The 19,869-nt window shown below is 42.1% G+C and overlaps 2 protein-coding genes across 2 annotated transcripts; one reads left to right on the top strand and one right to left on the bottom strand.

Moving 5' to 3' along the window:
• Positions 1-5,580: 5,580 nt before the first annotated feature.
• On the top strand, positions 5,581-8,406 carry cacng3a (calcium channel, voltage-dependent, gamma subunit 3a). The gene is made up of 4 exons (XM_030779035.1): positions 5,581-5,791; positions 6,967-7,050; positions 7,309-7,449; positions 7,652-8,406. Exons 1-4 carry the CDS (start codon positions 5,581-5,583, stop codon positions 8,404-8,406), a joined length of 1,191 nt encoding a protein of 396 aa, XP_030634895.1.
• Positions 8,407-11,573: 3,167 nt separating this feature from the next.
• Positions 11,574-19,364, bottom strand: LOC115816065 (mucin-17). The gene is made up of 12 exons (XM_030779036.1): positions 19,322-19,364; positions 18,668-19,042; positions 18,302-18,438; positions 16,039-18,268; positions 15,592-15,662; positions 15,432-15,490; positions 14,267-14,424; positions 13,937-14,096; positions 13,642-13,833; positions 12,507-12,728; positions 12,036-12,189; positions 11,574-11,700 (listed from the first exon to the last, which is right to left on the bottom strand). Exons 1-12 carry the CDS (start codon positions 19,362-19,364, stop codon positions 11,626-11,628), a joined length of 3,876 nt encoding a protein of 1,291 aa, XP_030634896.1. The 3' UTR covers positions 11,574-11,625.
• Positions 19,365-19,869: the final 505 nt, after the last annotated feature.

Consider the following 19,869-nt stretch of genomic DNA (forward strand, 5'->3'; position numbering starts at 1 on the left):
CAAGATGTTCTGTTCTGACTGGTCCCCTCAGAATATCATGACTCCGTCCTCTTCCTCTATACCCAAAGGTGGGTTCTGGGTTAACCCAGAATGCTTTTTTTTTTTTTTTAAACTATGTGCATCTTAATTTTCCCAACCTTGTCCTTCACCAGCCAAATGTCAAACACAGCAGGATTTTATAGGACTGAACCAGATCAATCCAGTCTGGACCAGAATATCACTCAATCTGACTTGAAATGGAAAAGGTGGAGGGGAAAAAAGAGCTAAATGTGTCATTCCATTGAGAATGTCTCCTATTTTCATCTCCATGAGAATTTCTTCTAGTCTTCCACCTCTTCCTCCTCTTAGATATTCTGTTCACTGTTCTTGTAACATCTCACTCAATGCTGAGTGCTGAGTTAAGAGTGTAGCCCACAACATCTGATAAGACAGCCACTATTATTAATAATCATTATCATCATTATTTATCAGCATTGTGGCTCTGGTGTCTAGAAATATAAACTGCCACAACCACAGTTTCTACCATTTTAAACACTACTATTACAGATAATGCTCTTTAGGCATACAAATGACAGTGCAATGGCTAATGTCATATTAGCAACAAAAGCTAGCACTAAAACTGATATCAGGTACCATTGCAAACATGAGCTGTAGAGAAATATGGCCTGTCGATCAAAGTTGTAGTGCTGTGTATAATTTCATGGAGCAATACTAAGCGCGAATGCTGTTGCTAATATCAGTGAGTAAGACATTACCCATCTTCAGGGCTAATGTGAGTAGGCCTGAAGAACTAGCTTAGCAGGAAACGTCAAGTAGCAATACAGAGACAATTGCAATCATTATTTTGTCACTGCTCTCAATGACTTCCACGTTAGCCAGTGCTCACAAGACTTGTGTGTAAACATCCCCCATATATAGTGGTTGTGGGAAGAAAATGCACATTAGCGTGTGTGAGCACTTAAGTATCTCCATTTATGCACGCACTTACAAATCATTTGAAAATCTGTAATACATTATTTGGTATCTGTACATGGTAAATAGCATTATTTGGTATTATTTGAATATCTGTCTATGCTATCTCTCTTTAAAAGAGGGGTCTTAAAAGTCAGCCCTCAAACTTCAGATGTTCTGATATTCAAACTCTCTGCAAAAAAAAAAAAAAAAAAAAAAGGAATCACTCTAATGATAAACTGTGACTGAAGCAGAGCAGTTGTCTCAAAGGTGAAACAGATTATCAGCTATAGAATGATAAATCCATGCAATAGAAAAGCATAACAGTGTTAACAGTCGTGTTAGCTTCACTGACAGTGGTATTCAACGCCATATGAAATAATATTATCAGTTATCTCAATGTAGTGTTCATATCATATCAATAATTATGAAGTTTGAGTGAGATCAGTCAACCCAGTTGCTGGTGTATAGTATTGTATTGCTGGTGAAGGAATTCAATATGTCCTGTCACTTTATGAGGTAATTCCTTGTGCTAAACATTAGAGCACAGTATGTCAGTGTTACAGCAGAAAGCACGCTATGTGATCAATGTCTATATCAACATAGAAGAAAAAACAGATAGATACAAAGAACATTCTTGAATGCGAATGCTTTTCAATGCAGCCATCGTATGTGCTGCACACTATGCTAAACATGTATGATACCAATTAGAAAGTGCACTCTGTATATCAAGAGACACATCTTGATGTACGATATGTCAAAGAAATTAGCTGAGAATGCACTCTCTGTAAATTATTTTCTGACTATACATGAAAAGAGCAGTCTTTGAAATTAGTGTCTAATTTATACCTAGAGATTGCACTCTCTATGTGAAATAAATCTATGATTGTATAGCAGACAATGTTATGTGTGACATGTAAAAAAAATGATATAAGGAGACTTTATGTCTGTGGTTAGAATATATATATATATCCATGATAGATCATTTTCAATGTATTAAAGATAATGCCTTTCAACTAAAATATATTATGTTCAGATAGAGAGTGCCCTCTCCAAGCAAGGTTTATCATTGACCGTGTCTGAGTTTTCCGCCCCATTTATGAGAAAGTGGAATTGAATGAAAGCGCTCTAAATGCTTATTATATAGACAGATCTTTACATACGTGATTGTATTCAAACTGAAGGAGAGCCAATCTACTATTATGGGTTTACGTGTCATTTACCTGTAGTCTTTTAAGATGTATTTTTGGGGGACTTCATCCCTATATGTGCCATACATCAGTGTTTTTTCTGGGGGAGGGTTCCACAGGGAGACTTTTACCCATCCTATGCATGCCTGGAGGAGCGCTTTGCTCTTTCACTCTGTGTTACTGTAACGTGTTGACTGCTGGTCAGATGTGTGATGTCTAGTTTAATAATTATGGCGTATGATAATTCTATTTTGTTTTTTGTGTTGTATATTCTGTCAGATCTATTTGAGATAGATTTAGAGGTCTTCCAAATAGTAAAGCAGTGTGTTCTCAAGTAGTCAGTGACAGTATACAAGCTATCCTCTCTTAGGAATGTAGACCAGAGAGAGAGAGAGAATCCAATATGAAAAACCAGATGGAAAACTGTGAGAGCACAGGGCAGGCAGGGAGATAAAGACAGACAGATCAAGCATCAGTGATGTGAGAGAGACAACAGAGGAGCTATAATTTAGTCATTCACACATTCTTCGACAGAACTTTCAGGCTTATTGATAATTACCTTCAAACTACCTTGCAGGTCATCACAGTTAAATTAGATCCAGTTACACTTGTATTTCTATAAAGGCAATTATGCTTGGTTACAAACAGCCTTAAATACACACACACACACACACATACACTGACTGATGTCATTGCTCGAGGAGTCCAGACATTAGAGATTTGGGGAGGAGTCACAGTTTTACTGAAGACAGAGTAGAACTCTGGTGATGTATCAGGTTAACATTAATTAATTTACTCTCTAAGGTGAGAATGATGAGTTACTCTCTGCTGGTTTATCCCTGTGTTTTAATGTATGATGGTATTAAAGGGCTTCCTGTTCAAGAGATAACTCCTAAAAAAGAACTTTTACTATGCAAGACAGACGCATGTCAAATATAAAACAACCAACGAAGAACACCATCCAAACAGTAGAGCAGCGGTTGGCTGCACCCTGGACCAGGGGCGGGGTTTCTCTTGTGATGTCAGAGATATCTTGCATGTTTTGTGCTCATGGTATGTAAGACGTAATAAACCTGACATTTACAAAACACGGGACTGTTTTTTGTTTGTTTGGTTTTTTTTCTTCCTCTTCTTTTTTCGTGGTCCGTGAATTCTTACTATCAGGACAGCGCGCATCTCCTAGATACTTCACAAAAATACGCACAGCCGTTTCCTATTATTACAATGATATATTTGCGATTTCACAGCTGTCTGTACACCACCTCAAAGTTTTACAGATTGCAAATATTACTCATATTTTGTGCGTGCAGTATTCTTACTGAGGACACGTTAGGACAAATTTCCTTAATTTTCGCTTTCGGAGAAGGTTCGCTATAAGAACAATGTTAGGAGATTGTTCTCTCGCCTCGTATCCTTTTTACGCATCACTTACATTATGCGCACCACTCATCGATGCAGTTCGAGATTTTTAAATAAAGAGAATCCTTCAAATTTGACATGGAATGTAAAATTTCTGTATAACCGGTGATTACTTCGTTGGGATAAAATACGTCTCAATTTTTATCTAAAATTCTCTCTCTGTTGTTGTTCTTACACTGTGTTGTGCGAAGCTCATCTAGTTGTACTGAATGCCAACATAGCTGACTCCGTGCCGGATCCGCTTGCGTCTCCGCAAATCCGGGCGACAGTGACACCCGCGCTACGCATCTGTTTCAGGGCTAGGCAGTACCACTGTTTGCCACTGTTAATCTCTGTGGAGCTCAAGCGTATTCGCTCCACATCGGCAAATGCTGATGTGAAACGAATGCACTCCGAATCAGTCTCGCTTGAGTTGTAGTCTACTAATATGTCTAATATTCAACTTATGTAAGTGTTATTCGTATTAAACCATACTGAACATGTTAAACAGGGTCAGTGTGAGTACAATGCACCACAATTTGGTTGTATATCTGCACATAAGACCTCTTTTACACTCAGTATTTCAAGTAGACATCCATACAAACACACCACAATCGGACATTCAGTAGTGTGTTCAGACCTGGCACTTAAATGTGTACACTTGGTTTTGTTGTCCACATCAAGTGGATGTAAAATATGCAAGCGGTTACGGGCGCTTGGGAGGCGCAGCTGAAAAGATGTTTACCGGTCAACCCCCAAGACTCGTGTTCGAGCCCCAAGGTATCTGGGTCAGATGTCAAAGTGGTGGTCGTGCAGCGTGGGACAAACTGGACCATAGTCAGTCTGGAATAAAATACTCTGTGGCACATTTGGGACGTGTAAACATGATTTACGGCTCTGAGCCGGATTTAATGACATTCCAGGTGGAGCCAGTCTGACCCTTGCATGCACAGGCTACCTACGATTCTGAGAGTGAAAACAGGTTATATCTGTTTTACAGGTCTGCATAGGATGTTGTGCTACATTCGACATGGATCTGGCTCAATGTCCATTTGCTATAGGGCTATTACATATGATTATATGATTTTTTTCACTTTAATTTCATAAATAGAGACCGCATTATGCAACATATCGCTGGGATGCATATTTTAGTTGCCAGTGGTTCTGTGGTTTTTTCATTCACAACAACAAAACAACAGACAAGGGGTGGTGCCTTCAGTGCGACGACAGTGCTGCAAGTGAGCGGTAATTTAACAATTAGCCCGAGCCACTAGGACACGCGCTGTGGCAAAGCAAGCTCAAAGAAACGGTCTGTGACCGGCCAGTAGCCTTGTTGGAATAACTCCGATTTTGGAAGAAAAAATAACTTGGAAAAATCTAGGAATCTGTTGCAATGGGAATATTTGGAAAGAAGAACTTTAACCTAATGTATAATTATTTCACAGTCACAGTCGCTACCAAAGGGAAGAGACGTGCTGAGATAAAGAACTAAGGCTTGTAATATTATCTCTGGATTTGTGGATTTAACGCAGTTTGACGTTTTTTGAAGTTTAACAATGTTTGTGGAACGGGAGACAAACTAAACAGTGGAGATTACAGCGGTGTAGTCACTTTGAAATGTAAGATGAGAAATTTCATCATCACTAACAATAAAGTTTTGTTCTAAACTTTATCATCTTACACTACAATCTGGACATCAAACAAACGTTTTAACTGCTTTCAGTGCACTCTTTCATGTAGTGTAATAACAGATTTCCGTGCGCTTCTCTGTCGCCGAAGTTCTCCAGCTGAGATAGAAGACCATAAAGATTAATCGAGGAATGGGGGTAGCGCGCTGCGCAGTCGTTCAGATGTCTTTCCGTTAAAAAGACACTAAATGAACGTAAAAAACTCGCCACAACCGGTTATCCAACAGAATGCATATGACGCGCTTGGAACCCATGGTCGAACCCATACGCGGATGAACAATCTCGCTTGCTCGCTGACCGCGTCAGTGTGTAATTGAATGTCCGTATCTGAGAGACACTGCGCCCGAGGCAGGATGAGAGTGTGTAACCGCGGCGCACAGATGCTAGTGACCGCAGCGGGAGCGTTTGCAGCGTTCAGCCTCATGACCATCGCGGTCGGAACGGACTACTGGCTGTACTCTCGTGGAGTGTGCCGGACGAAGAGCGCTAGCGACAACGACACAAACCGAAAAAACGAGGAGGTGCTAACGCACTCAGGCTTGTGGCGCCAGTGTTGTATGGAAGGTAATGCGACTTTGGTTTAACAAGGTTTTTTGTTGTATAGGAAACAAATTAAAGTAATGCTATTTCTTGACTCGGCATGTCATGCTTTCAAGGCAGTTAATAATCGAACGTTACAGGTGTGGGCGTGTTTGACCTAAAGTTTGACGCAAATGTATTTTTGCTCTTCCTTTTTTAACCGTTCAGTTGTTAAACATGGTGTTTCTCTGTGTTCGATCCACTTCTTTCGCTTTCTGACCTATATCAGCTCAGCGTCAATTCTTTTAATGGAATGTGTAATGAAGCATGCAGGCTGTTAAAGGACATTGATGTGACAAAGATTACCGAATGTATTTGTACGCATGTTTGTGTGCGTGTCCGTCTGTGTGAGTGTGTGAAAGGGCCACAGGAAAAGTTGGAAAAAGACAAAATATATTTATCACACAAAAGTCATTAGAAGTCCAAATCATTTCCGTACATGAAACAAATGTGGATTAAACTTAAAGGTGTTGCTAACAACGTGAGAGATTGAATATCCCTGGTTGCTTTCATAGCTGTCCCAGCAGTCCCTTACACACGAGGGGTCTGTACCGACCTATGTTTCACATGCTGACCCGTGTTGCACAATCCATGCTGTGCATCGACACCACAGCATGTCGCACATCGACACCGATATGTCCACGTACATGCACATAACGAAACACACACGCAGGGTGCATCAGCAGTTCGTGTGTTCAATCTGCCTTGACAGTCCCTTGTATTCATTTTTGTATACATGGAGCCACAAGAGACGAGAGGAGAATAGAGAAAAAAGAAAGAAATGTTTTGCGTGGTTAACATGTCCTACAAACTCTGTAGAGTGAGTGGATGTGTTTGCTCTCTCTCTCTCTCTCTCTTTCCCCCTTTTTCTTTCTCTGTGTGTGTGTGTGTGTGTGTGTGTGAGAGAGAGAGAGAGAGAGAGACTGATAGAGAGAGAGAGAGAGAGAGAGAGAGAGAGAGAGAGAGAGAGAGACTGATAGAGAGTAGTTCATTTGATTGGTCAGGACTAATGATATTGTTAATGACTTGATAACATCAGTGCAATCAGGGAGAAAATGGGTTGTGGCTATTAATAATGTGTGTGTGTGTGTGTGTGTGTGTGTGTGTGTGTGTGTGTGTGTGTGTGTGTGTGTGTGCATGCATGTGTGTATTTCTTGTAGGCACATTCATAGGTGTGTGTAAGAACATTGATCACTTTCCCGAAGATGCAGACTATGAACAAGATGCAGCTGAATATCTCCTGCGTAAGTGTTCACATGTAAAAACAAACATGATCATGCATACACACACACACACACACACATACATATATACAGAGGGAGAGAGTAAGAGAGGAGTATTAAAGGAGAGTAAATAGAAATAGATATGTGTCCTGAGAAGACACCCAGAGCACAGAGAGATAGAGAAAGAGAGAGTGTGCAGATATATTTTGTGTTTTTGTGTATAGTTTGTATCCACTTACTCTGTGTGTGTGTGTGTGTGTGTGTGTGTGCTTGTCACAGGAGCGGTGCGTGCCTCCAGTCTTTTTCCCATACTGAGTGTGGGGCTGCTCTTTATTGGTGGGGTGTGTGTGGCTGCCAGTGAGTTCTACAAGACCAGACACAATGTCATCCTTAGTGCAGGCATCTTTTTTGTTTCAGCTGGTGAGTATGAACAACCCCCCCCCCCCCACACACACACACACACACACACACAAACACACTTCAAGTATTCATATATAGTATATTTGAAATGTAAGCATTGTAACTTTGTTAATTGTGTAGCACAATCAAGAACCTAACAACGTTATTGTGTCCCTCCACCCCTTTTTTTGTATGTGTGTGCGTGCGTGAGCCTGCATTTCAGGTCTCAGTAACATCATTGGGATGATTGTGTACATCTCAGCAAATGCGGGTGATCCAAATCAGAGCGAATCCAAACGGAGTCACTGGTACGGCTGGAGTTTTTACTGCGGGGCGCTGTCCTTTATTATCGCTGAAACTGTTGGCGTACTGACAGTTCACCTTTTTATTGACACACACCGGGCGCTGCGGGCGCGGACCCACCGAACCTTACGCTCCTACACACACCCTTCACTACAGCCACGACGGTCCTCGAGCTACCGCTCCCGATACCGCCGGAGACCGAGCCGTTCGTCGGATTCGCGGCCACGAGATCCCTCCCCTGCTCGCCAAAGCAACGACCTCGCAATGTATGCGCTAAACAGAGGCTACGCATCGTCGCCTCACACAATTCCGCATAACTCCATCAGCGCTAGCCACGGATATGCGCTCGCACAAAACTCATTCATTACAAACAACAGTTTCACGAATCCTCATCCCCACTTGCAGAATTCTATATCATCCGGGAAAGAGTTCCTGCACGCGCAGAATTCCGTTGGTTCTGACAAAGGACTTACACATTCTCTCGCGCACTTTCAGAATTCTGTGAACCCGGAGAAGTGCGCTTTTCAGTTTCAAGCGTACAAAGCAAACTCCAATAACATTTTCCAAGATACACACAATTCCATTAATGATCATATAAATACTGATAGCTCTGTAAAGGAAAGTACACTTACCTCCCAATCCAGCACTGCAGCCAGGAGAACAACACCTGTCTGACTCTGGACTCTGTTTCACTCAAAAGACTTCTAGTGTTAATGTGTCCTGAGTGCGTGTTTCATGACTTAAGGCCCGTGGTAGGTGCTCAAGTCATTCACAGCGATACACAACCATATATTAACATTATAACTGAATAAATGTGCTTAGTATTTTATTAATATATGCAAATTCATTGACTTTTATGAAGTGATAAGTCAATTAGATCATCTGTGGCTTCCTCAGTTTGTCTGGTGCCTGTTGATGCACGTAGAGATGCTGAATTTAATTTGATCATACCACTTTTAGTTAGAGACATTAGTTGTAAGTCTTATACACACAAATGAAAACATGCAGCACAGATGTGTGCAACAGCACCCCCCCCCCCCCCCCCCCCCCCCCGCCAAACGAAAAAGAAATGAAAAAACGAAACAGAACTTCAGTTCCATTAAATTAATCATAGAATAATTATATACACATTAACTGAGAGGTTTGTCACATAGGTCTCGTGGGAAAGCTCCTATTGTGATTTTAGAGAAAAAAAACCTCACTCATGCTTCAAAAGGAAGAAAAGAAAAGTGTAAATGGTCAGGCTATGTAAAGTGTAAAATCAAACTTTGCTGGTTTGTGTGCTGACTGCCATCTCCTCTTTGAGCCAATTATCACTTTGACTACATTCACTTATAACTAGCGCTTGCTGGGTTTGCCAGCATTTTAAGTTTTTTGTTATTGTTGTTGCTGTTGTTAAATTGCAAAAATCTTTGCAGAAAAAATGCTACAACAAACCATACAGCAGCAGTGACAGTGATGAATGAAGAAATGACCATGAAATCTTGAAAATGACATTGAAAACAGCATGAAGTTAGTCATTGTTTTACCCATCTCTGATAGTATTTATAACTGCAGTGCAATAAAATCCCCACTTAACTGGTCAGTGATAACAGACACATTCATTTTGCTTTAAAATAACACCATACTGAACATTTGTAGAGTACAGAGATAGAGCACTAAAGGTTGATTTTCTGGAGGACACACTGATAGTGGCACCATATCTAAAAAGTGTCTAAAAATGTCTTAATAAACGAAAACATATGTAGACTAGATATTTCCAGCCCTGTTAACCCTCTTTCTACCAGAACACTGAAAGAAACAGTTTTTGAAGCTTTGCTTTCTTAATCAGTGAATACGAACATTGTTGTCATGTTCGTTGATGCATTTTTTAATTTTAAATGTAAATTTGAAGAACAGTTTGACAGATCGATAACAGGTGCAGAATGGGTCACAAATTGATTTCGAGTTTAAAAAGTATTCTTTGACCTAAACCAGACTGACACTCTTTGACATACACCCATCCTATGGCATCCAACGGCTTTTTTGACTATCCTGGAGAAATCTAACCTGTGGACTGTCTATTTGAACTTGTCAAATATTTCCTCATACTGCACTGTATACATTACACTATAGTTTGCATTATGAAATAGTCGTATTTTTGAGCAAAAAATACTTTATATTGTCTCCTACTGCTATCTATGAGAGCTGCAACTATAATATTGTAAAGATAAAATAATAAATGTAAAATCAGAATTATTATTATATTTTTGTTACTTAATACGTCGTATTCGAGTTAATCTTGCATTTGATTTTCAGTTCAGGACCACTTGTGTGGTGTTGCTTGTAGTTCCTCTGTCTCTTTTGAGCTTTCAATATTTTAGCTGCAACTTCAAAATACTGACAAGTGCTGCAGTTATGATGAGTAGAAAATAAAAATATTCAACTGATTCTGAATGGGTTTTCATTAAACTCCATAATGCTAAAGTAGTGGGTTTTACAGGGACTTTTCTCAGTCACAGAACATCACCCCTTTTATTGATTCTCATGGCTAATCCCAGTGTACTTTCTCAAAGCATGTAGAATTTTGCATTTCACATCTGAACAACAGTATAAACTACAAAACTGTAAAATATTTTAATTATAGTATTATATGTTATGAATAATGTTTTTTGTAATCTAATTTTCTGTGTGAAATCAGCCCTTTCGAAGAAAAAAATGATAGTGTAACAGCTGGAAATGAAACGGATGTCTCTTTGAGCTCTGTTTATGGAATTCTCCCATGATTTGTCAGTAAGACATTATTGAGGTACATGGACAAGCTCCAGGGGTTGAGATTGGACGTCTGTGAGATATAGTTTAAAAATGCACCCGTTGACCTCTTCCCCCTGTGACCCGAAATCAGGCTCATTATTACAGGATCAGACAACTGGATGTAGAAGGTGCATTGGCAGATATTTCAGTCATTTCTTGTTCAAAGAGATTCAGATGTCAACTGAACATCTAATTACATCTGTAGGTTCTTTCCCAGTGACAAGAAACCATCATCTTTTATGTTTTTGTTAAAACCTAAAGTATACACTGGTTTGGATTTTCCTTTAGGTTTACAACAAATCATATATGCTTTTCTGCAATAAGGTGACTGAATAGTTTCAGCTGGACATTGAAGGCCTTTGTGGGTCACCAAACCTGCTATGGAATGATGTTAGGCTTGCAGCTCTTCTTATACCCACAGAAAACCAAATATACTAGCAGTAGGCTCTGAGGGCATCCAGAGGACAAGCAATAGCAAAGAGGACAGAGTGTAGCAATCATACACGAAAGCTGGGAGGGGTACCAAAACCACTTAAACTTCTCCAGACTGTAATTTAGTCCTCGTCCCGTCTGAATCTGTCACTCGGAAAGTTCTGGATTGTGCACTCACGGAGCACACTTCAAGTATTCTGCCCAAAAATCTTTTTTAGGGTTTAATTTCAACATGAGGGCAGCACGGTGGTGCAGTGGCTAGCGCTGTCGCCTCACAGCAAGAAGGTTCTGGGTTCCATTCCCCGGCTGGTCGGCCAAGGTCCTTTCTGTGCGGAGTTTGAATGTTCTCCCTGTGTCTGCGTGGGTTTCTGCCAGGAACTGCAGTTTCCTCCCACAGTCCAAAGACATGTAAGCCAGGTGAATTGGAGATACTAAAAATTGCCCCTAGGTGTGAATGTGTTTGTCCGTGTGTCTGCCCTGCGATGGAGTGCGAGCTGTCCAGGGTGTTTCCCTGCCTTTCGACCAGTGAGCCCTGGCATAGGCTCCAGCACCCCATGACCCTGATTGGGATAAGAGGCTTGGAAAATGAATGAATGAATTTCAACACGTTGTAAAGTGTCTGTGATTTTTGAAAAGGATCGTGGCGTCCTTGTTCAGTGAACTTTATTGTTAAGCTGTCCAGCTCTTCTCAAGGTCCACAAGTTCCATACCCTCACAGTAAGAGCGTGGCCGATGACCCTTCGCCTGGAGGGGAGAGAACAGTCTCTGAACCTTTCCTTTGTCTGCATATGTGTGAAGTGTTCCTATGTACAGAGCTGTATGCAATAGGGTAGATAAAACTATTTGCTTGTACAATGATGGAGGTTTGTGCTCTTTTTTCAAAGAGGTATATATATACTGTGTCATTACTGTATAGGCAGATTTAACATATTCTCTCCACAGAATGAGTAAAGTTTAAAAATGTGTACAGAAAACAGTCTGGGTAGCAAATCATCTAATAAAAACATAATTGTGGGTGTGTTCGGAAGTTGTGTGTATATGTGTGTGTGTGTGTGTGTGTGTGTGTGTGTGTATCTTACTGTGGAATGTGTCCTCAGCTGCTGTAATAAGGGAAATGGTGTCCACTGGATGGGCTCAATTGGCCAGCTGCACACAGACAGGTCACTGGCTTTCCCAGAATCCACCACACCGTCGGTTAAACTGTAGTTACTGAGGTCCCAGCCATACTGTGAACTACACACACATACACATACACACCCAATACATACATACCTTTTACATCAATCTATAGATTAATGTATATACAGCAAAGTCACCAATATTAGTTTGACTCTGAGGGTGCTGATATGGTTCCATACCGATCTGGAGTTAAATTAACATTGGTGAATTTGCTGTATAGTAAATGTTAAAGAGAGCTTATTATATGGTCTAATAGTCAGTTACTCATGTGCCTTACTACAGATATCAAGCATAATGTTTCAGATATTTAGATACACCCGCAGTGTACTGTTGCAAAAAGGTGCACATTTCATGTGCACATGTGGATGTACCTGTGAGGGTAGATGGTGTTGAGTTGAGTTACGCTGCCCTGGTATGTGGAAACGATTGAGAGTGTGTCATCATGGTAACAGCAGGTCCGGTCCAGTGCTCTGAGGTGCAGTAGCTCGTCTGAGCGGCTGAAGCCGGGATTATCCAGAGAGTCCTCAGAACCAGGCCTCGAACGTCCCCAGAACCTACCCGACAGCTCGTCAAAGTGATTAAACCTCCGGTAACTGAATGTAACACACACATACACACATACAAAGTCCCATCACACAGTTTGTCAGAGTGAATGCATTTGTACTGACTACAACATTACCAGCTGCCACTGACCAAAACAAGAGCACATTTCAAATATGTACACACAAACACACACAGGGGGCAGTCCTGATACGTAAGGCACAATGAAGGGACTGAGAGATCAGGACGTCAGGAAACTGAGGTCTGCTATCTGACGCCAGGAAGGGCCAAGAGTGAGAGGACACACACACACATACACACACACACACACACAAATGAATCTCATAACACATGCACAGATTCTCTGACGCACGCATTCAGTGCCCCCTACAATGCACATGCATTCTCTAAAACAACCTTAGTTTAAATACAAATGAAGCATACATATATATCCAGAACATTTTTCTATGTGTATTTGTGTTGCGGCATGTGATAATATTTACAGAGAGAGGGAGTGAGAGAGATAGGGTGTGTGTCTGTTTACATTTGGAAAGTCTGTGTGGTTGAAATAGTGTGGTGTTTTTAGTTCCACTCTGTCTCCCTCTGTGTGGGTCCTACTGCTCTCCTATCAGAGGCCACAGTTTGTTTTCACTGACTAACAAGTCCTCCAAACCCACCTCTGTCCCCTCACAGACAAAATTACAGATTATTCAAGTATTACCACATATGTGTATGTACCTGAACAAGCCCACTAGATAGTTCCATTATACGTCCCGTACTAGTTTACTTTCTGCCTGCATGTGCTGTGTGTGTGTGTGTGTGTGTGTGTGTGTGTGTGTTTGAGTTGGAGAGAGAGAGACAGAGACAGAGATTGAGTGTACGTGTGTTTTTGTCTAGGTAACCACATGAGAGAGGAAGAAATAAAATGTGTGTGTGTGTGTGTGTGTGTGTGTGTGTGTGTGTCACCTGCTTTGAGTCTGGTCCACTTTGGCCTGAATGAGCATGCTCTTAAAGCGACGTACGGCCAGGTACGACAATAAAGCCATCAGCACCGCCACAGCAAACAGCACCCCAAAACACACGCCCACCAGCCTCTGTCGGGTCATGCGGAAATCACAGCGCGGACCCATGTACCAGAAATCTTCTCCGACAGGACACCTGCATGGACCCGCACCGACATGAATAACCCTCATCTAAAGGACATGTTGAAAGAAGAGGCAAAACGCCAGCTCATTCAGATGATAATTAACATATTACTCACTGGCAGAGAGGCTGTTGTCCTCTGCGATGCACACAGATGCCCTGGTTTTTACAGTAGTCTGATAGACAGAGGGACCTGCAGCTGGCGTTGCCTTCCGCAGGCATACACTGAAACCCAGATGGGCATGAAAATAACCAGGAACACACATCAGCCTGCAGACCTGAGGGATAGAGAGAGAAAAATAGAAAGAAAAAAAGAAGAGAGAGAGAGAGGGAGAGAGAGAGGTGTTTGTGGAAGGAGAGAGAAGACAGCAATTACGTTAATTATGCTAATTCGATAAGACGTTGATTTGATGAAATCTGAGCTTTAGATTTTTAAAGGTCACTTAACCTCCCACAGTGATGTTTTTGACTTGGGTGCCGTCTACATGTAGCCCATCTGTTAAAGCACGGATTAATCCCGCCTCCTGCAACAGAGAATCCGCCTTCCCCAACCAGGAGAGCGCCTGTTCCGTCCGGAATTCCACCAGCGCCTGTAGCACTGGACCTCTGACAATGAATAAAGTGACTTTCACTAAACCAGAAAAATTAAGGCTGCTATACAAGTAGGTCCAGCATACCGCTATGGCACAGTAGCTTTGCCCCGTCCGTTCCAGGTGGTTTTTTAATGGAGTTAGAACATTGGTTTGGGTATGAATACAGAGTAAGCATGAAATTGCGGGCTTTTCTGCAGTTCTTTCCGTTGCGTGTTGCTGTGACCATTCGTTCGGTAACGGACGGCTGCGACGACGAGATATAAATTATATAGAAGACATTCAACTTTGCAGTGCTGCTTACTGAATATGAACACACAGCTCGAAGGAATTTGCTGTTTATTGGGGTAAAAAACTATAAGGGAAAATGGCTGTTTATTTTGGGGTTTTTTCCCCTTTTTACTTGTCATTTCCTTCAACTAGAATTGGTCAGATCATGTTTTTGAGGTTCAGTAATACCGATAGCCTACCCTGTTGTTATTTTAAACTCAATCTTTATCAGCCTCTTTACTTGTATTGGATCTCTCACACATCTCGAAGTGTTTTATAGGCACAAGAGTAGTAACACAGCATACTTTATGAAGACATTTACAATGAACGAAATGTTTAACAAAAAGAGAGTGATATTGTATAATTTCATTTTTGTGTATTTCAGTACAGAGAGAGACAGCACATAGGATGTTACTTCAGCTGCGCTACCCTTAACCGTCTCATTGATGGCCTTGCAACGGTGTTTATTTGTGACACTACAAAGAACTGCTGCACTGTTTTAATTTACACATTTTGCTAAATAAAGTATTCAGTTATGGATTTGAAAAGAAACTGACGGCCGTATGGATGAATTTAGAGCAAAGGACAAGATTGTCAGTAGCTGTCCGTTTAGCGTAGTTCGATAACGTGAAAAATATATCTTCATTATTTGCATGCAGGCGAGTTTGGAGGTCAACTGTTAAACCTTTATTAGAGAATGATTTGCCTATTTGGGTATTTTGTGTGATTTGTGTACATTATTCATGTGTTTACCTTTTCCAGGTAACTTGTTGTCCCTGGTAACCTGCTACTCTTTGAAGAAACGGTTCCAACTGCGGGAGAGAAGGATTACCAAAATATAAAATCCACCTATCACCAGCGGCATCTAGCGTACTTCAATTACGTTTTCTTTGTTTTCATAAAAAGAGGTTACCTCAAGTAATCCTGCCCCAGGGGAGAAGGCTCGGTCAACAGTGACCTGTAACAGCAGTTTAAATGTCTTCTCTAGGAGAGATGGAGGAAAAATCCAAAATCTTTACTTAATCTGTTCTTGGGTTTATTTTTTGTTTGTTTGTTTGTTTTTAATAAAACGTCATGACAGCGTCTTAAAACTAATGTTTGGTGTACTGAAATGTTATGTTAAAATGCACTGATGGAGAGTTTTTAACCAGTCTGGAATAATAATTCAATCAGACAGAATTCCTTATGTATAGATGGGTCCTGCAATGATTCCGGGGATGGAAAAGACTATTAATTGGACAAGACAATTAACTGGCCTGATGATTCAGCTAGTCTTTGAAAAAAGTGATATTTGCATAATGTTACATACACATAGGCGCAGGCACACACACACAAACAATGCCATGACAACACTACTCACCTTTGATAATCGCTGGTTGATCCTCCACAACAAACACTCCTCCCTTTGGGAACGAGTCTCCAGCAGACACAGACGGTGAGGGATACATCTGAGAAGATGGTGTTATAGGCTGTGGAGACGGTGTTTGAGTTTTGGGATGAAGTGGACGTGAAACGGTGCTGATCTGTGGTGGAAGTGTGTGACTGCCCGCAGTGTTTTTTGCTGGGTGAGTTGTGGGCCGTGGGTGGTGCTGTTGGGTTCTGGTCGGTCCAGCCTGTGAAGTGACTGTCGGTGGGGACTGGCTCACGTTTATGGGGTTTCTGGTACTAACTGCGCCCGTGGTCGGAGTGACTGTGGAGCTCAGAATGACGACTGGACCAGAGGGTGTAGCAGTCGAGGGAAAAGAGGTGACAGGCACAGTTCTGCGGTCAGGATGATTATCTGTGGTCTTAGACAACCCAGTCAGAATATTAGCAGAGGAAGTCTCACCCAGATGCATAGTTGGCGTTACAGAGACGCTCCCCTCACCAGAGAGGGTGGGTTCAGGGGTCATCATGTCATTGTGAGTGTGTTCTGACACAGTGCCACTAGGGGGAGTTGAGCTAATGAAGGCAGTGCTAGCCTCAGCATTTAATTCGGGATTCTGTTTGTTTGTTGAAGTCTCTCTTGACCTTTGAATGTGTGTATTAGTCTCTGCTGAAGTGTTAGAAAATAAGGGCAAATTGTCAGTGCCTCTTTCAGTCCAATCGTTAACCTGCGTGAGCGCAGTTGCCGCGGTGATAGCATCTGGTGATTGATCAGGGGTCTGTGTGGAAAGGGTGACAGTTTGTGGAGAGGTAAAATAAACAGGTGGTAAAGCAGTTACATTACTACTCTCTTCTTTCTCCAAGTTGGGTTCTGTTGTGCTGTCTACACTGTCTCTGCCATACTGGGAGGAATTTTTGCCCCAGTCTGGGATAACAGAGCCTCCAGTATGGGGCAGGACTGAGGGGGTAGATTCCAGAAGAGGGGTGAGGGTATTTGGTGAGACGGTAGAATAGATTGTGTTTGCGTAGACCGGATCAGACGATTCAGAGTGGTTAAGAGCCTCGTCCATCGACGGTAAGTGAGTTTGTTCGGTATATATGGGTCGTGTGGTTTGTGTGGTCTGGGAAGCGACGTTGGTGTGTGAAACATCCTCATTGGCTGTGACATGAGACTGTAGAGTATGTGAGGTATGAGCAGAGGTTGTGATGTTTGTGTTAGCTGAGGTGTAGGTATTTGTATTATAAACCTCAGGAGGAGTGTGCCCATTTAAAAATGTGTGCTCTGTCTTGCTTGAACTCCCCAGGTCTAATATATCAGTAGGGTCTGTGAGGGAGAGTGGGGAAGAGGAGGAGGGAATGGGGATTTTCTCTTCACTCATTCTGGGTGAATCTGAGACTCTTGAGTGATTAGTGTTGTCTGAGTTGGCTGAACTTTCCCAAGTTTGATTAGTAAAGTCAGTACTGGGAGAGACTGAAGCCTGCATGTGACCAGAGGTGTCAGAAAGATTGTAAACAAGAGTATGTGATGGATTATGGATCTCTGGATCAGGGTAAGGTGATCTTGGCAAACGATTACTTCTGTCAGACTCTGCGGCTTTGTTGCCAGACGTAATAGCCAGGACATTCTTGCTCGTGTCAGCTTTTCCCGTGGATACACCCCTGTTTACTGTCTGTTCAGGGGTCGTCGGTATAGTGACCTCACCTCTGTAGGTGACACTGCTAGAGCCTTGGCCTGCAGGAAGTGTTTGTAAAGGCTTCCGATGTGTGTGTTCCATGAGTTGGCTGTGTGTGTGGATGTCAGAAGCAGGGAGTACAGAACCCACAGAAAAGCTCTCAGACTTGGATTTTATCTCCATGTATAACTCAGGATCTGTGTATGTTATACCAATGGCCTGTGTGTTTGTATCAGAGTTTATAAGGGAGGTGACAACAGTGATGGGTGTCTCTGCTGAGCGTAAATTGGAATGAGGTAACTGACCTTGAGAAACTGGGTGAGGCGGAGCAGGGTTAGAAGTCACAATAGTAGATGTGGTGATGAATGTTTCTGTAACGGTTTTGGTGTATGTGCCAGAAAGGGCTTGGTTAGCGTATGCGTATGTGTGTGTGCCGGTGAGAGCAAGGTTAGAGTTCAGGACTCCAGCCGTTTCCGCCCCATTGTGTGTTTCTTCCTGCGGAAGGGGGGGTCCTTCCTTATCACTAATTCCAGACACCCCCCCACCCAACCTCTCACTCTCACCCCCGTGTGTGTGGGTGTTCACCGTAGGAATGTCTAGGACACTGAATAGTTTGAGAGGCTTAGGAATTTCTGAGCGATATGGAGACGCAGTGTTAGCACCATAGTTTGTGTATGGAGTGTGACTTCCTAGAGCAAGACTATCCTCTGATGCGTACCACCCTGGAACACACACACACACACACACACACATACACACATCTCATTAGCTCAGAGGGACAGAGAAAGCAACGTCCAGTACATTCAAAACTAAATTATGGAAATCAGCTAAACATACCACTGATTCAAACATACAGACGCGCGCACACTTCAAACTTCAAAAGATAAATTTGGCAATGTAATAGTTCCTTAAAAAAATGCGTAATGCTGAAGTGACTTAGTGTAAACTTACTGAGATGCAGCGTGTGTAGAGACTTGGTATATTTTCCCACGCTCCATTCAACTGTGGTTTTCCCTCTACCTATGTACAGCCGGCGCTCACCCTTCTTGTGCGTCTTAGAGTATTCGTCGCCCTCAAACTTTACCCTTAGATGCGAGTTCTCGTCTGAGGATACTACCTCCAAGCGTATTGTCTGGGTTAATGTCCCGTCGATAGTCCATGTACAAACAAAGTCTGACAGTTTTTCACGGTTGTCGCCAGTAAATCCGTTATAAACATCGTCTAGGTTAAAGTCAGCCGGTGTCGAATATCGAATAATCCCGCTCCTCTCTCTATGAGCGTCGATTTTACCTCCACAGTCTTGGTTAACAGCGGAAAGCACATTACCTAGAAAGAGAAGTCGTCCACTTACAGATGCAGATTTGTGCAGTTCATAGCTGTGCCCTCCAATACAGAGTAAGAGGTGGCCTAATTGTAAATTCCGAGACTGTGGTTGACTGATATAACGCGCTGGAAAGTGTGAACAACTGAGGTCTATTTCCAAACAAATGTGTATGAACAGACGATCATTCCTCGCCGTGTTTCTTAGAGCACTTTGACATGTGTTTAAACTATATGTAAGTTCACGTCATGCAAGACTTGTGTGGTATAAATAATCAGACTTACCTGTTGTGAAAATAAACAGGAATATGTAAGCGAAGAACCGCATTTTCTGTTTCGATACATCCCATATAGGAATGCCTCGATTTAGATAATTCCATACAGAGTTTGAAGGAAAATGCGACTGAATTGTACCAGACAACCAGGCTGTGCCTACGTAAAAGATATCCTCATATGATCTGTTTAAAAAGTATTTTTATGTCTGAGGACAACAAAAGAGGTGGCCAAGTTTCCGTTTGCGTCTTTCTTCTTCACTCTCTCCTCCTCTTTCCTCATCTTTCTCTAATGGTAACGGAAACTTAGTTGACGAGCTGAGTGCAACTCCGTTAAATGAGACGCACGTGTGTGTGCGTGTGTGTACACTAACAAAGTAGAGTGGATTCCCCTGTTAAAACCATCTGACTGTTATTAGCGCCGCGCACCAGGGCACTGACTACAGAATGCGCTGTCAGAGTTTTGGACCGGATACTGTTATATTTTAACAGGACAGAGACAGGAGAGGAAGACGGATTCTTGGGGTGTAATTAGCGTTGTGTGTTTGAAGAACTCGAGGA

This window comes from Chanos chanos, chromosome 7 (genome assembly GCF_902362185.1).
Source record: "Chanos chanos chromosome 7, fChaCha1.1, whole genome shotgun sequence".
NCBI classification, from domain to species: domain Eukaryota; kingdom Metazoa; phylum Chordata; class Actinopteri; order Gonorynchiformes; family Chanidae; genus Chanos; species Chanos chanos.

Excerpts from the sequence above, each read along its gene's own strand:
- LOC115816065 (XM_030779036.1), bottom strand. The coding sequence starts at position 19,364 with ATGCGGTTCTTCGCTTACATATTCCTGTTTATTTTCACAACAG. Across the intron at positions 18,269-18,301 it reads GTGTCCTAGACATTCCTACG|AGGTTGGGTGGGGGGGTGTC; the intron begins GTGAACACCCAC and ends GGTGAGAGTGAG. Across the intron at positions 15,491-15,591 it reads CTGGGGCAGGATTACTTGAG|TTGGAACCGTTTCTTCAAAG; the intron begins GTAACCTCTTTT and ends TCTCTCCCGCAG.
- cacng3a (XM_030779035.1), top strand. The coding sequence starts at position 5,581 with ATGAGAGTGTGTAACCGCGGCGCACAGATGCTAGTGACCGCAGCGGGA. Across the intron at positions 5,792-6,966 it reads GCGCCAGTGTTGTATGGAAG|GCACATTCATAGGTGTGTGT; the intron begins GTAATGCGACTT and ends TATTTCTTGTAG. Across the intron at positions 7,450-7,651 it reads CATCTTTTTTGTTTCAGCTG|GTCTCAGTAACATCATTGGG; the intron begins GTGAGTATGAAC and ends CCTGCATTTCAG.